General features: G+C 38.7%; 1 protein-coding gene across 4 annotated transcripts in view; it reads right to left on the bottom strand.

The window, feature by feature from the left end:
• The window catches only part of RBM27 (RNA binding motif protein 27), a 76,049-nt gene extending 62,633 nt beyond the window's left edge, over positions 1–13,416 (bottom strand). For all 4 annotated transcript variants that reach the window (XM_049648530.1, XM_049648532.1, XM_049648531.1 and 1 more), the window contains exon 1: positions 13,170–13,416. In XM_049648530.1, coding sequence (XP_049504487.1) covers positions 13,170–13,228 — 59 coding nt within the window. In that variant the 5' untranslated portion in view covers positions 13,229–13,416. The remainder of the gene's footprint in view (positions 1–13,169) is intronic.
• Positions 13,417–16,197: the final 2,781 nt, after the last annotated feature.

Below are 16,197 nucleotides of genomic sequence, written 5' to 3'. Positions count from 1 at the left end.
GTAGTAACTTGTCTTTTGACATTCAAAATCATCTCGTCTGCCAGGGCAGTACATGTTCCCTGAGTTTCCAACATGTAGTACTCTCCAGACCTAACATTTTATCTACACTATAGGAAATGAAAGTTTTTGTGTTATAAATATATACATATATGGGAAAAATATATTTTTTAAGTAAATAAAAAAAATTTTACAAAAAGAAAAGCCAAGCACTTCCTTCTATTCTATATTTTTAAAGTTCATAATTCAATAAAATAGAATTTTTTTCACTGCCAATACTGCTGTGGGAAAGGCTGTTTCTTTAAACACCCGCACATTTATGCACCAAATCTAAGAGAGCGAGTTTCAATGTCAATTTTACGAAACTCAGAGCTAATAAAAAAATAATTATGGATAAGGGTCAAAGTGCACTGGGAAAGAATATAAGTGTCCACGATGATGAGCTATATATTAATAAAAATATGCAACTTAAAAGAAAGCCAGGATTTTTCTTAAGTAAAAAATGTAAATTACATTTTAGAGAATTATTAATAGACTACCTGGATAAACCCAATTGCTAAATTCTAAAATGGATATACAGATCAAAATCAGAAAAAAAACGCCTGGGGGCACCTGGGTGTCTCAGTCGGTTAAGCGCCCAACTTCAGTTCAGGTCATGATCTAACAGTCTGTGGGTTCGAGCCCCGCGTTGGGCTCTGTGCTGACAGCTGGGAGCCTGGAGCCTGCTTCATATTCTATGTCTCCCGCTCTCTCTGCCCCTCCCCTGCTCATGCTCTGTCTTTCTCTCAAAAATAAATAAACATTAAAAAAATTAATTAAAAAAAAGAAAATGAAAACACTAATTTGGAAAGTCATATGCACCCCTATGTTCATCATGGCATAATTTACAACAGCTAAGAAGATATAGAAGCAACCTAAATGTCCATTGTCAGAAGAATGGATAAAGAAGATAAAGATGACGTCGTATACATACAATGTATTATCACTCAGCCATAAAAAAAGAAGAATGAAATCTTGCCATTTGCCAACAACATGGATGGGCCTAGAAAGTGTATGTTGAGGGCAGTAAGTCAGAGGAAGACAAACACAGTAAGATTTCACTCACATGTGGAATCTAAAACATAAAACAAAGCAGAAACAGACTCACAGATACAGGAAACAAACTAATGGTTGTCGGAGAGAAGGGCAGTTGGAGGGGACAGGTGAAATAGGTGAAGGGGATTAAGAGTTGTAATCTTTCAGTTTTAAATAAATAAGACATAGGGGATATAATGTATAGCATAGGGAATATAGTCAATAATATTTTAATAACTTTGTATGGTGACAGATTGTAACTCGACTGATGGTGGTGAGCACTTCATAATGTATAAATCAAATCACTATATTGTATACCTAGAAGTAATATAACATTGTATGTCAATTACCCAACCTAAAAAACAGCAATAATAAATAAATAATAAAATGAATATATAGCATTTGCACCTTCAAAAATGTTACACAGACCATGCTCACCTTGGCTAATCCATAAATACTTCACTCCTGAGAATAGTAAGGTAAGGTATTTGATCAATCAGTTCTAAACAACATTCAAATGGAGGGGAGAGGATTAAAAAAAATATCACATCTCTACCTTGACTTACAAAGTTCAGATCGTGGATAAGGAAGATATTCTAAACATAGAAAAGACAAGAATTTTTAAAAATACGTACAAATGGTAGAAAGAGGCAATGTTGTTTTTTCTCCTGTTATAAGAAGCTTTAAAGGAGTCTCATGACCTAACAGGTAGAAAGTTGGTAAGGATATGCCATTTCTAGTGAGAAGCAGGCAAAACATTCACATTACTGAATAGGAGTTAAACGAACCCGTATTTCTTTTTAGGTTTACTTATTTTGAGAGAGAGTGAGATGGGAGGAGGGGTGGAAAGAGAGGGAGAGAGAATCAACCCCAAGCAAGCTCTGCACCGTCAGCGCAGAGCCCCATTCAGGGCTCCAACTCGCAAATGGTTGAGATCATGACATGAGCCAAAATCAAGAGGTGGACACTTAACCAACTAAGCCACCCAGGTTCCCCAATCCCACATATCTTATACATGTATTTAGTATACAGACTCTGAAAAAACAACTGCGGAGTTAGGTTGCTTCTGATAAAACACATGATGAGAGGATGATGTGAAAACACAAGATAAATAATTACAAGAAGATAAAAGATCAGGAAAAAAACTAGACACCAAGAGAGTGATCACAAATTTTAAGTATTTGTGCAACATGAGTAAACAACTGATTGTTAAGAACTGAGAGTTAGAATTCTGTACCCAATTCAAAAGCATGTTTACAACCAAACGAATGGGACCATTTAAATTGAACAGCTCCTAATATGTACCCGTCAAGTACTATGACGGAAATTACCAATCTGAAATAATCAAGTCACACCAAGTGAATGGTGAAACTTAAATACACCGGTGAGTTTTATGCTGTAATTTTCTGTACCTTTATGACTGTTCTTATATGTTCTTTTATCACTTCTTACTATATAATCTTTAAAAGTTAACAATTACAATACTGTAGTAGCTTTGACACCAACAAGACTTCCAAAAGCGTGTCCCAAAAATCGGGGCATGACTAAGATTCTTGGTAATTTATGAGACAAATGCAGGACAACTTCTTATTCTCTTATTCCAGAGTATTTTAAATCTTTTAGCTATTTATTTGTAACCAAAGCTTATGGAAACTAATTTCTCCTTAACTATAGGGACAAGCATGTTTGAGAATAAAAAAGATTTTAAAATCTTGGATCCATGGATGTGTTAAGTACACACATTTCTAGACAGAAAGAGGCTTCTATTGTAAGAAAGATTAGAAAACATAATGATACCCATCCGAATTACTATTCTACTATAGTCTTTAAAAGGCCTTAATAGCACAATGAATTAGTATTCATTTTATAGATATCTAAATTTGTAAATATGTAAAGACAAATTAAGGAATCCACCTAAGATCATGTAGAAAGCATACCTGTGGAAGTAAAACTCAGTTGGAATTCCAGGGAGTAAAATTATTTTATAGCATATTTTATGGCATATGCTTTCCTACTGTAAATCTGCATGACAAATTAATGTATCTGAAGTCTCGACCAATAGTTACCTTCCAGTTAAAATCAAGAACAAAATAAATTTCCTTAAGTTTAATGGAAATTAGAAACATGAGGACTCCTTAAAATTTACATCTTGCATAATAATATTCTAAGAACATGTTTCAATTATCTTTTATTTTAAAAAATCAACTATAATGAATTTTCATCAGGGGAAGTTAACAGAAATACTGCCCTAAAAATATCTGTAAAATCCTCAAATTTGTCCTTTCCTCCTTAATGAAATCTCCACTACAGGTTTATGACCCATCTGCTTTGGTGGCATATCAGCTTTACAGACCTCAGACATATGTCCAATCCCAAGACCAAAGAATAAAGGTCTTTGCTTGCCTTAGGCCCTAGCCAAGAAACACTACTTAAAAGTTAGAGAAGTCTAATTTTTTTAAGGAAAAAACCAACACTATTTAAACCTCTTCCACTTTCAGAAAAATCTACATGTTCCTGAATAAGAAGGGCCCAAGTTTAAGTTATACCTTAGTGTGATATTTGTTTCAGAAGTGAGACAATGAATACGTTACTGAGCCATAGGGGAAAGAACCTCCTGATCTTAGTGTGTATCAACAGCCATTAAAAATATTCATATTCTCTGACTAGTAGTTGTAGTTATGAGAAATTAGCCTCAGGAAATAAAGCCAAACATAGAGAACACTATACCTAATTAGTGCTAAAAAAAAAAAATATATATATATATATATATAAAAATATATACATGATATAAAAACAGCATTATTTTTAACAAAAAGTCAAGATACCCATTCTTATTGTTGTTTATTTTTATTATTTATGTTTATATAAATAATATACATTTATTATTGTTTATTTTTCAGAGAAAGAGAGCGAGTGCGCTTGCGAGAGCACAGGAGGGGCAGAGAGGGGTACAGAGAATCCAAAGCGGCCTCCTTGCTGACAGGAGAAAGTCTGATGAAGGACTCAAAATCAAGAACAGTGAGATCATGACCTGAGCCAAAGTTGGATGTTCAATGGACTGAGCCACCCAGGTACCCACCCATTCTTATTGTAAATGTTTATGAAACATAAGGGATCCAAAGTGATAGTTATAAAAATACACAGATATGAAAAACATTTCTGATGTAAGGTAAAATGGAGAAATCAAGATAAGAAATTTTACATTTGGGGGCAACTGGGTGGCCCAGTTGGTTCAGCACACAACTCTTGGTTTTGGCTCAGGTCACAGAGCCTGCTTGGGATTCCGTCTCCCTCTCTCTCACTATCTCAAAAATAAATAAGTAAACATTGATGTTTATGTTTACTTTTGAGAGAGAGAGCACAAACGGGGGAGGGCAGAGACTGAAGGAGACAGAAGCAGGCTCCAGGCTCTGAGTTGTCAGCACAGAGCCCAATGTGGGGCTCAAATCCACGAACTGTGAGATCATGACCTGAGCTGAAGTTACACCCTTAACCAAATGAGCCACCCAGGTCCTCCAATAAGTAAACATTAGGTTTTTTTTTAATTTTACATTTGATTCTTATTATAGCTACATGAAGTTCAAACACACAAGAGAAACTAGAAATTAATACACACAATTTTATTATTTTTTCTTTCTATATTTTCTATAATATAATGCTTTTATTTTTACTTTGTAAGAAAAAAAAAAAAACCTAAATAAAACACCAAAATGTCTGATCCTGAGATCTGTGTTCAGATTATTCCGTTGATAAAACAACACTGGAAAAACAAGTAAACGGGGAACCTGGCTGGCTCAGTTGGTGAAGCGTGCGACTCTCGATCTCAGGGTTGTTAAGTTCAAGCCTCATGTTGGGTGTAGAGATTACTTAAAAATATAATGTTAGGGGTGCCTGGGTGGCTCCATCAGTTGAGTGTCCCAACTCTTGTTTTTGGCTCAGGTCATAATCTCACACTATGGTCGAGCCCAGGTGGGGCTCTGCACTGGTCATGGAGCCTACTTGGGATTCCCTCTCACTCTCCCTCTGCCTCTGCCCCTCCCCAGCTTGTACACACACTCTTCTCTCTCTCTCAAAATAAATGAATATTTTAAAATAAAATCTGAGGCACCTGGCTGGCTCAGTTAGTTAAGCATCCCACTCTTGATTTCAGCTCAGGTCATAATCTCTCAGTCATGAGTTCAGGCCCTGCCTCCGAGTCCAGGCTAGGCAAGGAGCCTGAGCTTCCTTGGGATTCTCTCTCTCTCTGCCCACTCCCTTATCTCTTTTTATTAAAAAAAATAAATAAGAGGAAGAAGAAGAAGAAAAGGAAGTAAAACTTGAACTGACTTTATTAAAAGAGTTAATGTGGGGCGCCTGGGTGGCTCAGGTGGTTAAGCGTCCAACTTCAGCTCAGGTCATGATCTCATGGTTTGTGAGTTTGAGTCCCACGTCGGGCTCTGTGCTGACAGCTCAGAGCCTACAGCCTGCTCCGAAATCCATGTGTCGCTCCCTCTCTCTCTGCCCTTCCCCTGCTCCTGCTCTGTCTCTCTCTCTCTCAAAAATAAACATTTAAAAAAAAATTTTTTTTTAAAGAGTTAATATGAATAACATTAAGTTGTAAGAACCTGTTAACACATATTAAAAAGATAGAAATAATGGCACTTCTACTTCTTTTCGAATGAAAGCTTTCATCTTCCCCTTAATTAATTAGAGGCTTTCATGAATGGAAGAAAATACCTAGATTTACCTTGGAGAAAAAAAAAATATATATATACCTGTCAGCTGCAAACACTGTTTTGATATTCAGACTATGGCTTACAAATCAATAGTCACCAGCTAAGTATACCCTAAAAATTAGGCTATTAAAAAAATATGGGGCACCTGGGTGGCTCAGTCAGTCAAGCGTCTGACTTTGGCTGAGGTCATGATCTTGCAGTCCCTGAGTTCCAGTCCCGCATCGGGCTCTGTGCTGACAGATTGGAGCCTGAAGCCTGCTTCAGATTCTGTCTCTCTCTCTCCTTGCCCCTCCCCTCCACACGCACATTCTCTCTCTCTCTCAAAAAATAATCAACATTTAAAAAATTTTTTTTAAATAGTACTTTTCAAAATTGTCAACCAATGTGTACATATACATATAAGGACACTGACTCATTTAAACATTTACTGAATGTTTACTAAGTACCAAGCATCTTGCTTGGTAATGGAATTAGTCTAATCTAAGTAAGACAGACCTTGCCTTGCAGTCTAGTGGCCAAGGGCTGAAAATGAAAACAAATAATTACAGTACAAAATAACAGATGGTTAAAAAACAGATTCACAAGAAAGTAAGTAATAACCCTATCAGAGGATGAGACAAGACAGTGATAGGAAACAGGGGGCTATAAAAGCAACTTCTGGCTTCTAGCCTATAGCAATTGGGCCAAGAAAAAAGTCAGACATATTTAGGAGGCAAACCAAAGGACATAAGAACAAGTATGTCCTTACACTTAGTGTATTTGCCAAGGGGTGCCTGGGTGGCTCAGTTGGTTAAGCGTCTGGCTTCAGCTCAGGTCATGATCTTGTGGGTTGTAGGTTCGAGCCCCATGTTGGGCTCTGTACTGACAGCTCAGAGCCTGGAGCCTGCTTCGGAGTCTGTGTCTTTCCCTCTATCTCTGTCCCTCCCCTACTCGTGCCCTCGTTCTCTCTCAAAAATAAATAAACACTCAAAAATTTTTTGTAGGGTGCCTGGGTGGCTCAGTTGGTTAAGTGTCCAGCTTTGTTCAGGTCATGGTCTCATGGTCCATGAGTTCAAGCCTCGCGTCAGGTTCTGTGATGACAGCTTGGAGCCTAGAGCCTGTTTCAGAATCTGTATCACCCTCTCTCTCTCTCTCTGCCCTTCCCCTGCTCAAGCTCTGTCTCTCTCTCAAAAATAAATAAAAACATTAAAAAAAATTGGGGGGGGGGGCGGAAACTTGCCAAGAAGTCTTCTGGTCAAAATAAGTCCTTTTCTGTGAAATAGTTAAGGGTCAGTCTCCTTAAACGAGTCCAATGACAGCACTTTAGAGGCAGAATAATTCCTTGAGGCCACTAAGCACATTATCACAACTTCTCAATCTTTTAAGAACATACCTTCAAAATACTCATTTCACCCTCGTAGTTTATTTATGTAAGAGATCAGGTGTCATAGCTACTAGGTGATGATTTTTCCTCCTATTTGAGCAGCTGAAGACATTACTAATCAGAACTTAATGTGATAAGGATTGCAAATCTATGGTGGCATGTAAAACTCTATAGAGTTCAAAGTATACTCCCTCCTTGAACACTGAACCAATACAGTGATCTGTCTATGAAGCTTACTGCTGCCTTTTCCATCATACTCCAAGATGACAACATATTCAATCTCCTAGTGCACTAAAAAAGATGTTGCTATGGGCTGAAGTCACAGAAACTACACATCAAAGTCACGGCTTTCACCAATTCCCGGTCCTACCTACAGGCCCGCAGTGAGACTCTAGCTGCTCTCTAGTAAGTGGCAGTAATGCTTAACAATATTAAGTAAAATATTTTTGCAAAAAGAGTTTAACATATTTTCACATTTCAAAAACCACAAAATTACATTTATATTTAATGATTCTAAGGTACACAGGCACTTTTTATAGTCTACACATTAATATTCATACCATATTTGAAAGATAGGTAGATGGCTAATATTATTAACTATTTAGAGAAAATTTAAAGAATTTCTCCAAAGTCACACAGTAAATCAGACATAGATACAGAACTAGAAACTAAATGCCCTGATTCACATAATGGTGTTTACTACAATAGATAGATGCAACTGTACAAAAAATTATTACAAACCCCATCACTCATTTTAAAACATATACCAAGGAGGGCGCCTGGATGGCTCAGTCAGTTAAGCGTCCAACTTCGGCTCAGGTCATGATCTCACAGGTCATGAGTTGGAGCACCATTGTTAGGCTCTGTGCTACCAGCTCAAAGCCTGGAGGCTGCTTCAGATTCTGTCTCTCCCTCTCTCTCTGCCCCTCCCCCGCTCTCGCTGTCTCTCTTTCTCAAAACAGACATTGGGAAAAAAAGTTTTAAACATATACCAAGGGGACTCCTGGGTGGCTCAGATGGTTAAGCCTCCGACTCGGTTTTGGCTCAGGTGATGATCTCACAGGTTCCTGAGTTTGAGCCCCACATCAGGCTCCACACTGAGCCTGCTTGGGATATTCTCTCTCACAATAAGTAAGTAAACTTTAAAAAATAAAAATAAAGAAAAAAATAAAACACATACCAAGACAGATTTTTATAGTAAGCTAAACAGCTTTGAATTACGTTTATATATATATATATATATATATATATATATATATATATATTATATACAATGTAAATAACTTAAAACACTTAAAGACTTTTGGGGGAGGTGTCTGGGTGGCTAAGTCAGTTGAGTGTCCAACTCTTGATTTCCGCTCAGGTCTTGATCCCAGGGTTGAGGGATGGAGCCCCACATTTGGCTCCCTACTGAGCATGGAGCCTGCTTAATATTCTCCCTCTCCCTGGCTTGTACTCTTTCTCTCAAATAAAAAATAAATACATAAAGACATTTTCAGGTAGAAATGCATGTTTGTTACTAAAAAATGCTTGCCTGGGGGTACCCAGATGGCTCGGTGGATTGAGTGTCTGACTCTTGATTTGAGTTCATGAGTTCAAGCCCTGGTGGGGGCTCTGCGCTGGCAACGTGGAGATTGCTTGGGATTTTCTCTCTTCCCCTCCCCCACTTGCTCTCTACCTATCTCTCAAAATAAATAAATATATTTTTAAATTTTTTTAATGTTTATTTATTCTTTAGAGACATAAAGACAGAGTACTAGCAGGACAAAGACAAAGGGAGACACAATCTGAAGCAGGCTCCAGGCTCTGAGCACAGAACTTGAACACACAAGATCATGACCTGAGCCCAAGTGGAACACTTAACTGACTGAAACACCCAGGCACCCCAAAAAATAAATATTTTCTTAAAAAGAAAAATGCTTGCCTGAACTTTTTTTTTACGTATTTATTTTTGAGAGAGCACTAGCACAAACAGGGGAAAGGCAGAGACAGAGAGAGAGAGAGAGAGAGAGAATCCCAAGCAAAGCTCTACTGCCTGAACTTTTTCTAAACTTGTAACTTCATCAGTTTTTAATTTATCCCTTGGATTTTAGTTAGACTTTACTCTTAAAGGGTCCACCTACTGAAAATGAGACGTTATTTCTAATAGATACCATGACATCTCCCAATTGTACATAATCCCTACATAGTCTCTCTGACTGACATCTAGGATATTTTGAAAGTGAGCAAAGATAAAGACCTTAAACAAGGGGAGCCTGGGTGGCTCAATCAGTTGAATGTTCAACTCTTGATTTCAGCTCAGTTAAGGAGTTTCTGCTATTGAGCCCCGCGTCCAGCTCTGTGCTGACAGCAAGGAGCCTGCTTGAGATTCTCTCTCTCCCTACCCCCACCTCCAGATCGTGCTCTCTCTCAAAATAAATAAATAAACTTAGGGAAAAAAAAAAAGACCTCAAACAAGACTTGTGAATTCAGTCTGTTCATGTAGCAGTAGGAAAAGAGATATAAATTTCTTGACTGAGATGGTTTCACTCCCTTGACTGCACTGCCAATGAAAATGGTACTAGGTTTTCCAAGCCAGTTAAGGAATCATTTCTTCCAGGCACTGTCCTTTTGTCTTTCCTCTAGTAAAAGTAATTGACATGGGGCACCTGGGTGGCTCAGTCGGTTAAGCGTCCAACTTCGGCTCACGTCATGATCTGGGCTAACAGCTCAGAGCCCGGAGCCTGGTTCAGATTCTGTGTCTCCCCCTCTCTCTGCCCCTCCCATGCTCATGCTCTGTCTCTGTCTCTGAATAATAAGTAAACGTTAAAAAATAATTTTTTAAAGTAAAAGATAGGTCCCCAATCTACAAAAGAAGTGGAAGGTAACAGATAAGCTCTAGTATATGATATTTCTAATTTGTCTATAAGAAATAATTAAATGTAAAATGCCTTGGTTTAGAAACACCCCATTACGTGCAAGACAACATACTTAAAAACCCCTAAAAATTAAAATCTTTTATAAATTTACTTAACCATAAACTAAGCTAAGAAAACACAATAGAAGATCATGTGCATGGACATAGTATGATTCCAACATATCCACTTCAACTCCATTATCTGAAACCCTAACAACTGCTCTGAAACGCTAGGTCATAACAACATGCCAATCTGCCATGAAAATTTTCTACAATCTGTAAAACGCAAAAAGTAAATTACCAAATACAACCCATTTTAGCATATCATTTATTATATTTTAGGATGTCTAAAAGAAAAAATCCCGTGACAACTAATGAAAATACATATATCTGCATTTATTTCTTTCCTTTTTGCATTTGCTGTCTCTTACTAATGCTTCCATCTGAAACCATACTTCTATGAGTTAAAAATTAGTATTTTTTTATTTGTACTTCTAGGAAAGCCTGAGTAGTGATTTTGGCTCTTTTTAGCCCCAAAAAAGTAACAATTTTTTAATAATTAAAAAAGCATTTTGGGTGTTTTCAGTTGAACAAGTAAAAACAAATGGGGAAACTAAAATAATCACTTTCAAAAATAATTTTTACCCATAAAAATTACAGAATACTTATAAACTTATTAGTATAAAAAGCCAAGGGAAAAAACACGATTAGGTTTAAGTTTGTACCCAAACTAAATTTTCACATTAAAGAAAAAACAAAAACAAAAACAAAAACAAAAACAGGGGCGCCTGGGTGCCTCAGTCAGTTAAGCAACCGACTTCAGCCCAAGGCATGATCTCACAGTCTGTGAGTTCGAGCCCAGCGTCGGCTCTGTGCTGTCAGTTCACAGCCTAGAGCCTGCTTCAGATTCTGTGTCTCCCTCTCTCTCTGCCCCTCCCCCGCTCACTCTCTGTCTCTCAAAAAATGAATAAACGTTAAAAAAAAATTGTTTAAAACAAAAACAAAAACCACTACCCAGAATAAAACATTTTAGGGAGGACTAAAAAAAAAAAAAGGCAATTAACATTAAAGTAACATTAAAACTAGTCACCTTCTACCAAAGACATATACATATAATTCTTATAGAATCTCTACCTACAAACAAAATCAGAGCCTATACACAAAACTGTCACACACGCACACAAGGTTTGTTTTTTGATGTCAACATGAAGGTAAACAATTTTTTAAACATGACCTTTTTTTCAGCCTTTTCCATATATGGTCAATTTCACTAAATCTATGTTTCATTTATGTTCTACCTTCATCACAATCCATCTCCATCTCTGTGCTCCCAAACTTTACTGCAGAAAAAGACAGCAGACTCAAGACACCCATACTCTTCTACAAAACTTTCAAGTAGACCAACACTAATATAAAACCCAGAAGCCCTTAGTGTACTTTCATTCACACCTGTACTCTCACATACTCCTCATCCTCAGAATGTAAATAGCATGTCAGACATCAAAATTCTAATGCTGCCTCCTTCAACCATCCTACCTTTATAAGACTGACACATTGGACTAAAGATGACTCTCTTCTTAGGTGTTCACGTCCAAGAAATCAAAGTAGCAAAACAACAACAAAGTTATTTAACAAGATTTCTCAGGAGGACCAGGACATAAACTGGGAAGTAGCTGTCTCCCAACAGCCCCAGCTTTACCACACCTCCACGCCTCCCAAACTACCCCTTATTTACACTTCTGAAAAACTCAATGTTTCCACTAAAATGGTCTAATCTAATGAATCCTATAGCCTGCCCATCTCTTCCTCTACCCCTTTTCTTTCACCAGCAAGTCCTCACCTCTAACAGGAGAATAAGCACTAGAAATGAAGAGGGGGCAGGAAATGATCCCTTCCCTTCTCTTTCCAAGCCTTCTTTCCCAAGAGAGTTCGATATCATCTCTCTCCAACTCTCCCTTCAGCATTCCTTCTCTTCCCTCTTTGGGATGTTTCAGAAACTACCTATATCCCCATATCTCAAATAAACTCACCACAATCCTAAGCTCTTAAAATGGTTACAAAACAAAACAAAAAGCTGATACCTCTGCTCTCTCTCTCAAGTGTCCCAGTAATTCCATAACTAATACTACCCAAATATTTTTCAAAAACAAGCCCTTCTGATTCTTCAGCCCATCAACAATAATCCTACACCCCAATATCCTCAGTTGCCCTCACAATCCTTCAACAATATTTACAAAACTCGTAGTCTTTCTTCTACCCCTTTTATTGCTCCTATGGCTGTACCTAAAAATCCCTACATGTTGCAGGTATACCCCCTTTCAACTACTCCTCCAAAAATATTAAATACCAGGGTAGCCCTTTCAACCCTCAAACTTTAAAATCTCAGTTATTTTCTAACCCTTAATGGTATTTAAAAGTTATTAGTTCTCCTAGTACTAACAACTCCCAGAAAATATTTTAAAATCCCTTCATATCCTTGTTATCCTATTTAACAGCTTTCCAGTAATTCCCAAAAACACTTGAATGCTCACATATCCCTTTCAACTACCTCATGTTTCTCAAATCCTTCAAAATTCTTGAACCCTTAGAGTTCATCAATAATCGCTATAAAACCCTCAGTATCCCTACTATTCCTTTCTGTCTTCATGTTTTTAAAAGGCCCTCGATACTCTGCTTCTGGATCTTTTAGCCCCGTACTAATATTGTTAATAAAGCCCTCGACAGGCTGCTACACCCTTAATATTCACATTCAAAAATCCCTCGATAGCCTTGCGATCTACCGCTGTTCTCAAAGAGTAAAATCTTAAATTCCCTCACTATTCCTGCTACCCCTTCCAACACCCCAATATTTATATTTAAAAAGCCCTCGCTGTCCTTGCCGCCCCCCACCCCCACCCCCCGCTCCCACCGCCCCACCCCCCCTCCGCCCCCGCCCCCCCCCCCCCCCCCCCCCGCCACCGCCCCCCCCCACAATGGTGATAGTACTACAGAGAAGACGTCGCCGGGACCTCCGGACCGCGGCCCCTCCGCTCCGCCCTCCCCCACGCCGCCTCCCCTCCCCCCACGCCCCCGCGGGCCCCCAACGCCCACGTTCGCCGGCCCTGGCCCAGCCTGGCTCACTCACATCGGCTCCAGTAACTTGGCCAGCCAGGACTTGAGGGCATCCACATCCTCTATAAGCATGGTGCAGGGAAGGCGGGCTTGGCCGCCGGTCTTGTTCAGGCCTGCCGCGGGTCTCCCCTCGCCGCTTCCTCACCCTCTCTTCACAGCTCCCGGTGCCCCAGCCCACCAGGCATCTTAGGAGACTTCAACCTACTCCCCCGGCCGGGGCCTAACAGGAACTAACCCAAGAGCCCTCACTCAACCTAGCTTGACGGCTCAGGAGGGCAGGAGATAGCGTCAAGTGGCGGGCGCAAGAACCAATAGAAATAAGAGGGCCGTGCGCGCAGAGCCAATGAAAAAGCTCGCTCGCCCCGCCGGCAGGCCGTACCCAGTTAAGGAGGAGGGATATAGCAAGGTAGGTGGAGAGCTTACGTGAACTCCTGGTGCAAGATGGTATCTTGGAGAAGGTGCTGTGAGTCTTAAAGGGGCCGCGGCGCCTTTTTGACCACGCCGTCGCCCGCCGCGCAATACCGGTGTCTGCTACTGGGAGTGCCTGGGGGAACCCGGCAAGCCCCTCAGCCTGGTTCCTTCCTCTCGTTTTTTCCTGGAAACACACTTGTGTCCCGAAATGACTCAGCTGTAGTAAATCTGCAACACAACGTGCAATACATTCACGTTCGACACATTGCACAGAATGCAAAATTTTACTTTTTTTTTTCCTTGCACAATCATTTTGCTCAGCACACATGCTTGTATTTTTCGCCGCTATGCTTAAGTTACGCAGAATGTTTCTGACAACCATTCCTTGGACTCCAGTAATCGTCATTTTTAAAACGTGGCGCACAGTTGTAAAAGGCTGAGGCCATTTCAGTTTTACCAGTATTTTTAATACATGCTTTATTTAGGAAAAAAAAGATTCTAATCTTTTTTTAAATTCTCTGTTCACTGGATATCTAAAATTCAGTAGGGTTTTTTTTTTTTTTTTTTTTTTTTTTTTTGCAGGGAGAATTTTGGTCAGCAAAAAAGTTTTTAAAAATATTTTTTTTAAAACCGAAATTACCAAAATAGGCAACTTAGTTTGTATTGGATAAAAAAATTCCTTTTGAAGTTTTGAAATTACTAGCTTGGCACTGGTCTTAGAATGCTTACTCAACAACAAATACTGAGCACCTGCTCTATGCTAGCACTGTGTAAGGCACCAGGATTCCAATGGTTAGCAAAACAGTCTCTCAGAAAGCTGAACGGTTTGTGGGATTGTGCAATATAATAATATTTTGAAAAATACCTGATGAGCACAAACCTCATATAAAAGAGATGGGTCAGCCCAAAATAAGCAAGTATACTTATCCACATAGAGCAGAAAAAAGCCAACTTTTTCTTAAAAGGAATAGATACTAAATATCCCTTGTTTTGTGGGCCATATGGTTTCTGGCAACTACTCAATTCTGCCCTCTTGGCATGAAACTGGCCATAGGTAATACATAAACAAATGATTCTGACTATGTCCAAATAAAACGTACTCAATTTTAGATAATTTTCAAATGTCACAACATACTTTCTTGATTTTCTAAAAAAACATTTAAAAGTGGAAAAGCCATTGTTACCTTACAGATATACAGAAGAGCCAAGAGCCAACAGGGTTTGGCTTACTGGCCCTTACATAGAGTAATAAAAGCAAAATGCACTTAGAAATCATCTAACGAACCCCCTTCACTGACACCTTCTCCTTAACTTTGCAAATAAGGATAAAAGGCCAGAGACTGAGTGGTTTATTGAGAATCACACATCTGTAGATGGATCAGAATTTGCATCTGGATCTTCTTACAGCAAGTCCAGAGTTTTCTCATATCCAACTGTTGCCTCTTCTTCCCTCTCCCCTCCCCTTCTTTATGCTTATCCACAGGTTTCCTTCACTTTTCTTCCTAGTACATAGATGAAGTATTATCCAAAAATGACAGAAAAAAAATTTTTAAGTGTAAAAGTGATATGATTAGGCCTAAGGCTAGGAAAGAACCTGATAGTGTGATAGAAATGTAACAGGAATTGCTTTCATCACAAAACTTTGAAAAGTTATATCCATTTATATGGATCCAGACTTTTGGGAGCTCACATTCTGGTAGGCTAACAGTCAGGTATTGTAAATAATCATCTGTAGCCACGGTTGTTGAATACATACTCTATGCTGGCTCTGTGCTAAATATTTCCATGTGTTACTGCTTCCCATCTTCACAGTATCCCTGTATAGTAAACACTATTCACAGATGAGAAAATTGCATCCCAGAAAGATCATGAAACTAATGAATGGAAAGACCCCGTCTTGACCATGTGTATTTGACCACAAAGCCCACACCTATAACCTTCACTTAAATATCTCACTAGCAAACACTGAAATATTCACCATGTGGTTCATTCAAAATTCATTCAACAAATATGTATTGAGCCTTTTACCACCATTAGGCACTGTTCTTGGGATAATAGAGAGTAAGACTAATATTAAATAAACGTTTTTTCCTTAGTTAAGGTGGATGCTAAAATGGATACTTAACAAAGATTGACTTTTCTCTCAGTTTTATCTTCACAGGAGGAGAAAGAGATGCCAATTTATCTAAGAAATATTATTGATATAAGACATTGAAAAGAAAGTGACTACAGGAAGAATACACATGTAAACCATCCTTATTCAAATCAAGTTTGCTTTCTTCGCTTGAGGGTAACTGGGCCTCAACCAGGAAGAACTGTTAACTATGCAGTTTCACATAAGTGTTGACAGAGGGAGATGGGCCTTCCATAATCAGAGTAGATTTGTCCACAATTTTTTTTTTGTCTTATTCCCTACCCTGTGGTTAAGTGCTGTCCCAGATGTATGATAACAGAGGTTGAGAGTAATTTTTCAGATTTAAATTTCTGTGAAATTTACAATCATGATGTTTCCCTTAAATGCAATCAGACAAAGCTTTGGTAGAATTTCAAACAAGGAAGTTCATAGTTACAGACAGACTCTCTCATTTCTATACCTTTATGGTGATCATCTGATTAAACAACACACCCAT

This window comes from Panthera uncia (genome assembly GCF_023721935.1).
Source record: "Panthera uncia isolate 11264 chromosome A1 unlocalized genomic scaffold, Puncia_PCG_1.0 HiC_scaffold_17, whole genome shotgun sequence".
In the NCBI taxonomy this organism is placed as follows: Eukaryota; Metazoa; Chordata; class Mammalia; order Carnivora; family Felidae; genus Panthera; species Panthera uncia.
The sequence above is the reverse complement of the archived record's forward strand: the minus strand, read 5'-3'. Positions and strand labels throughout refer to the sequence as shown.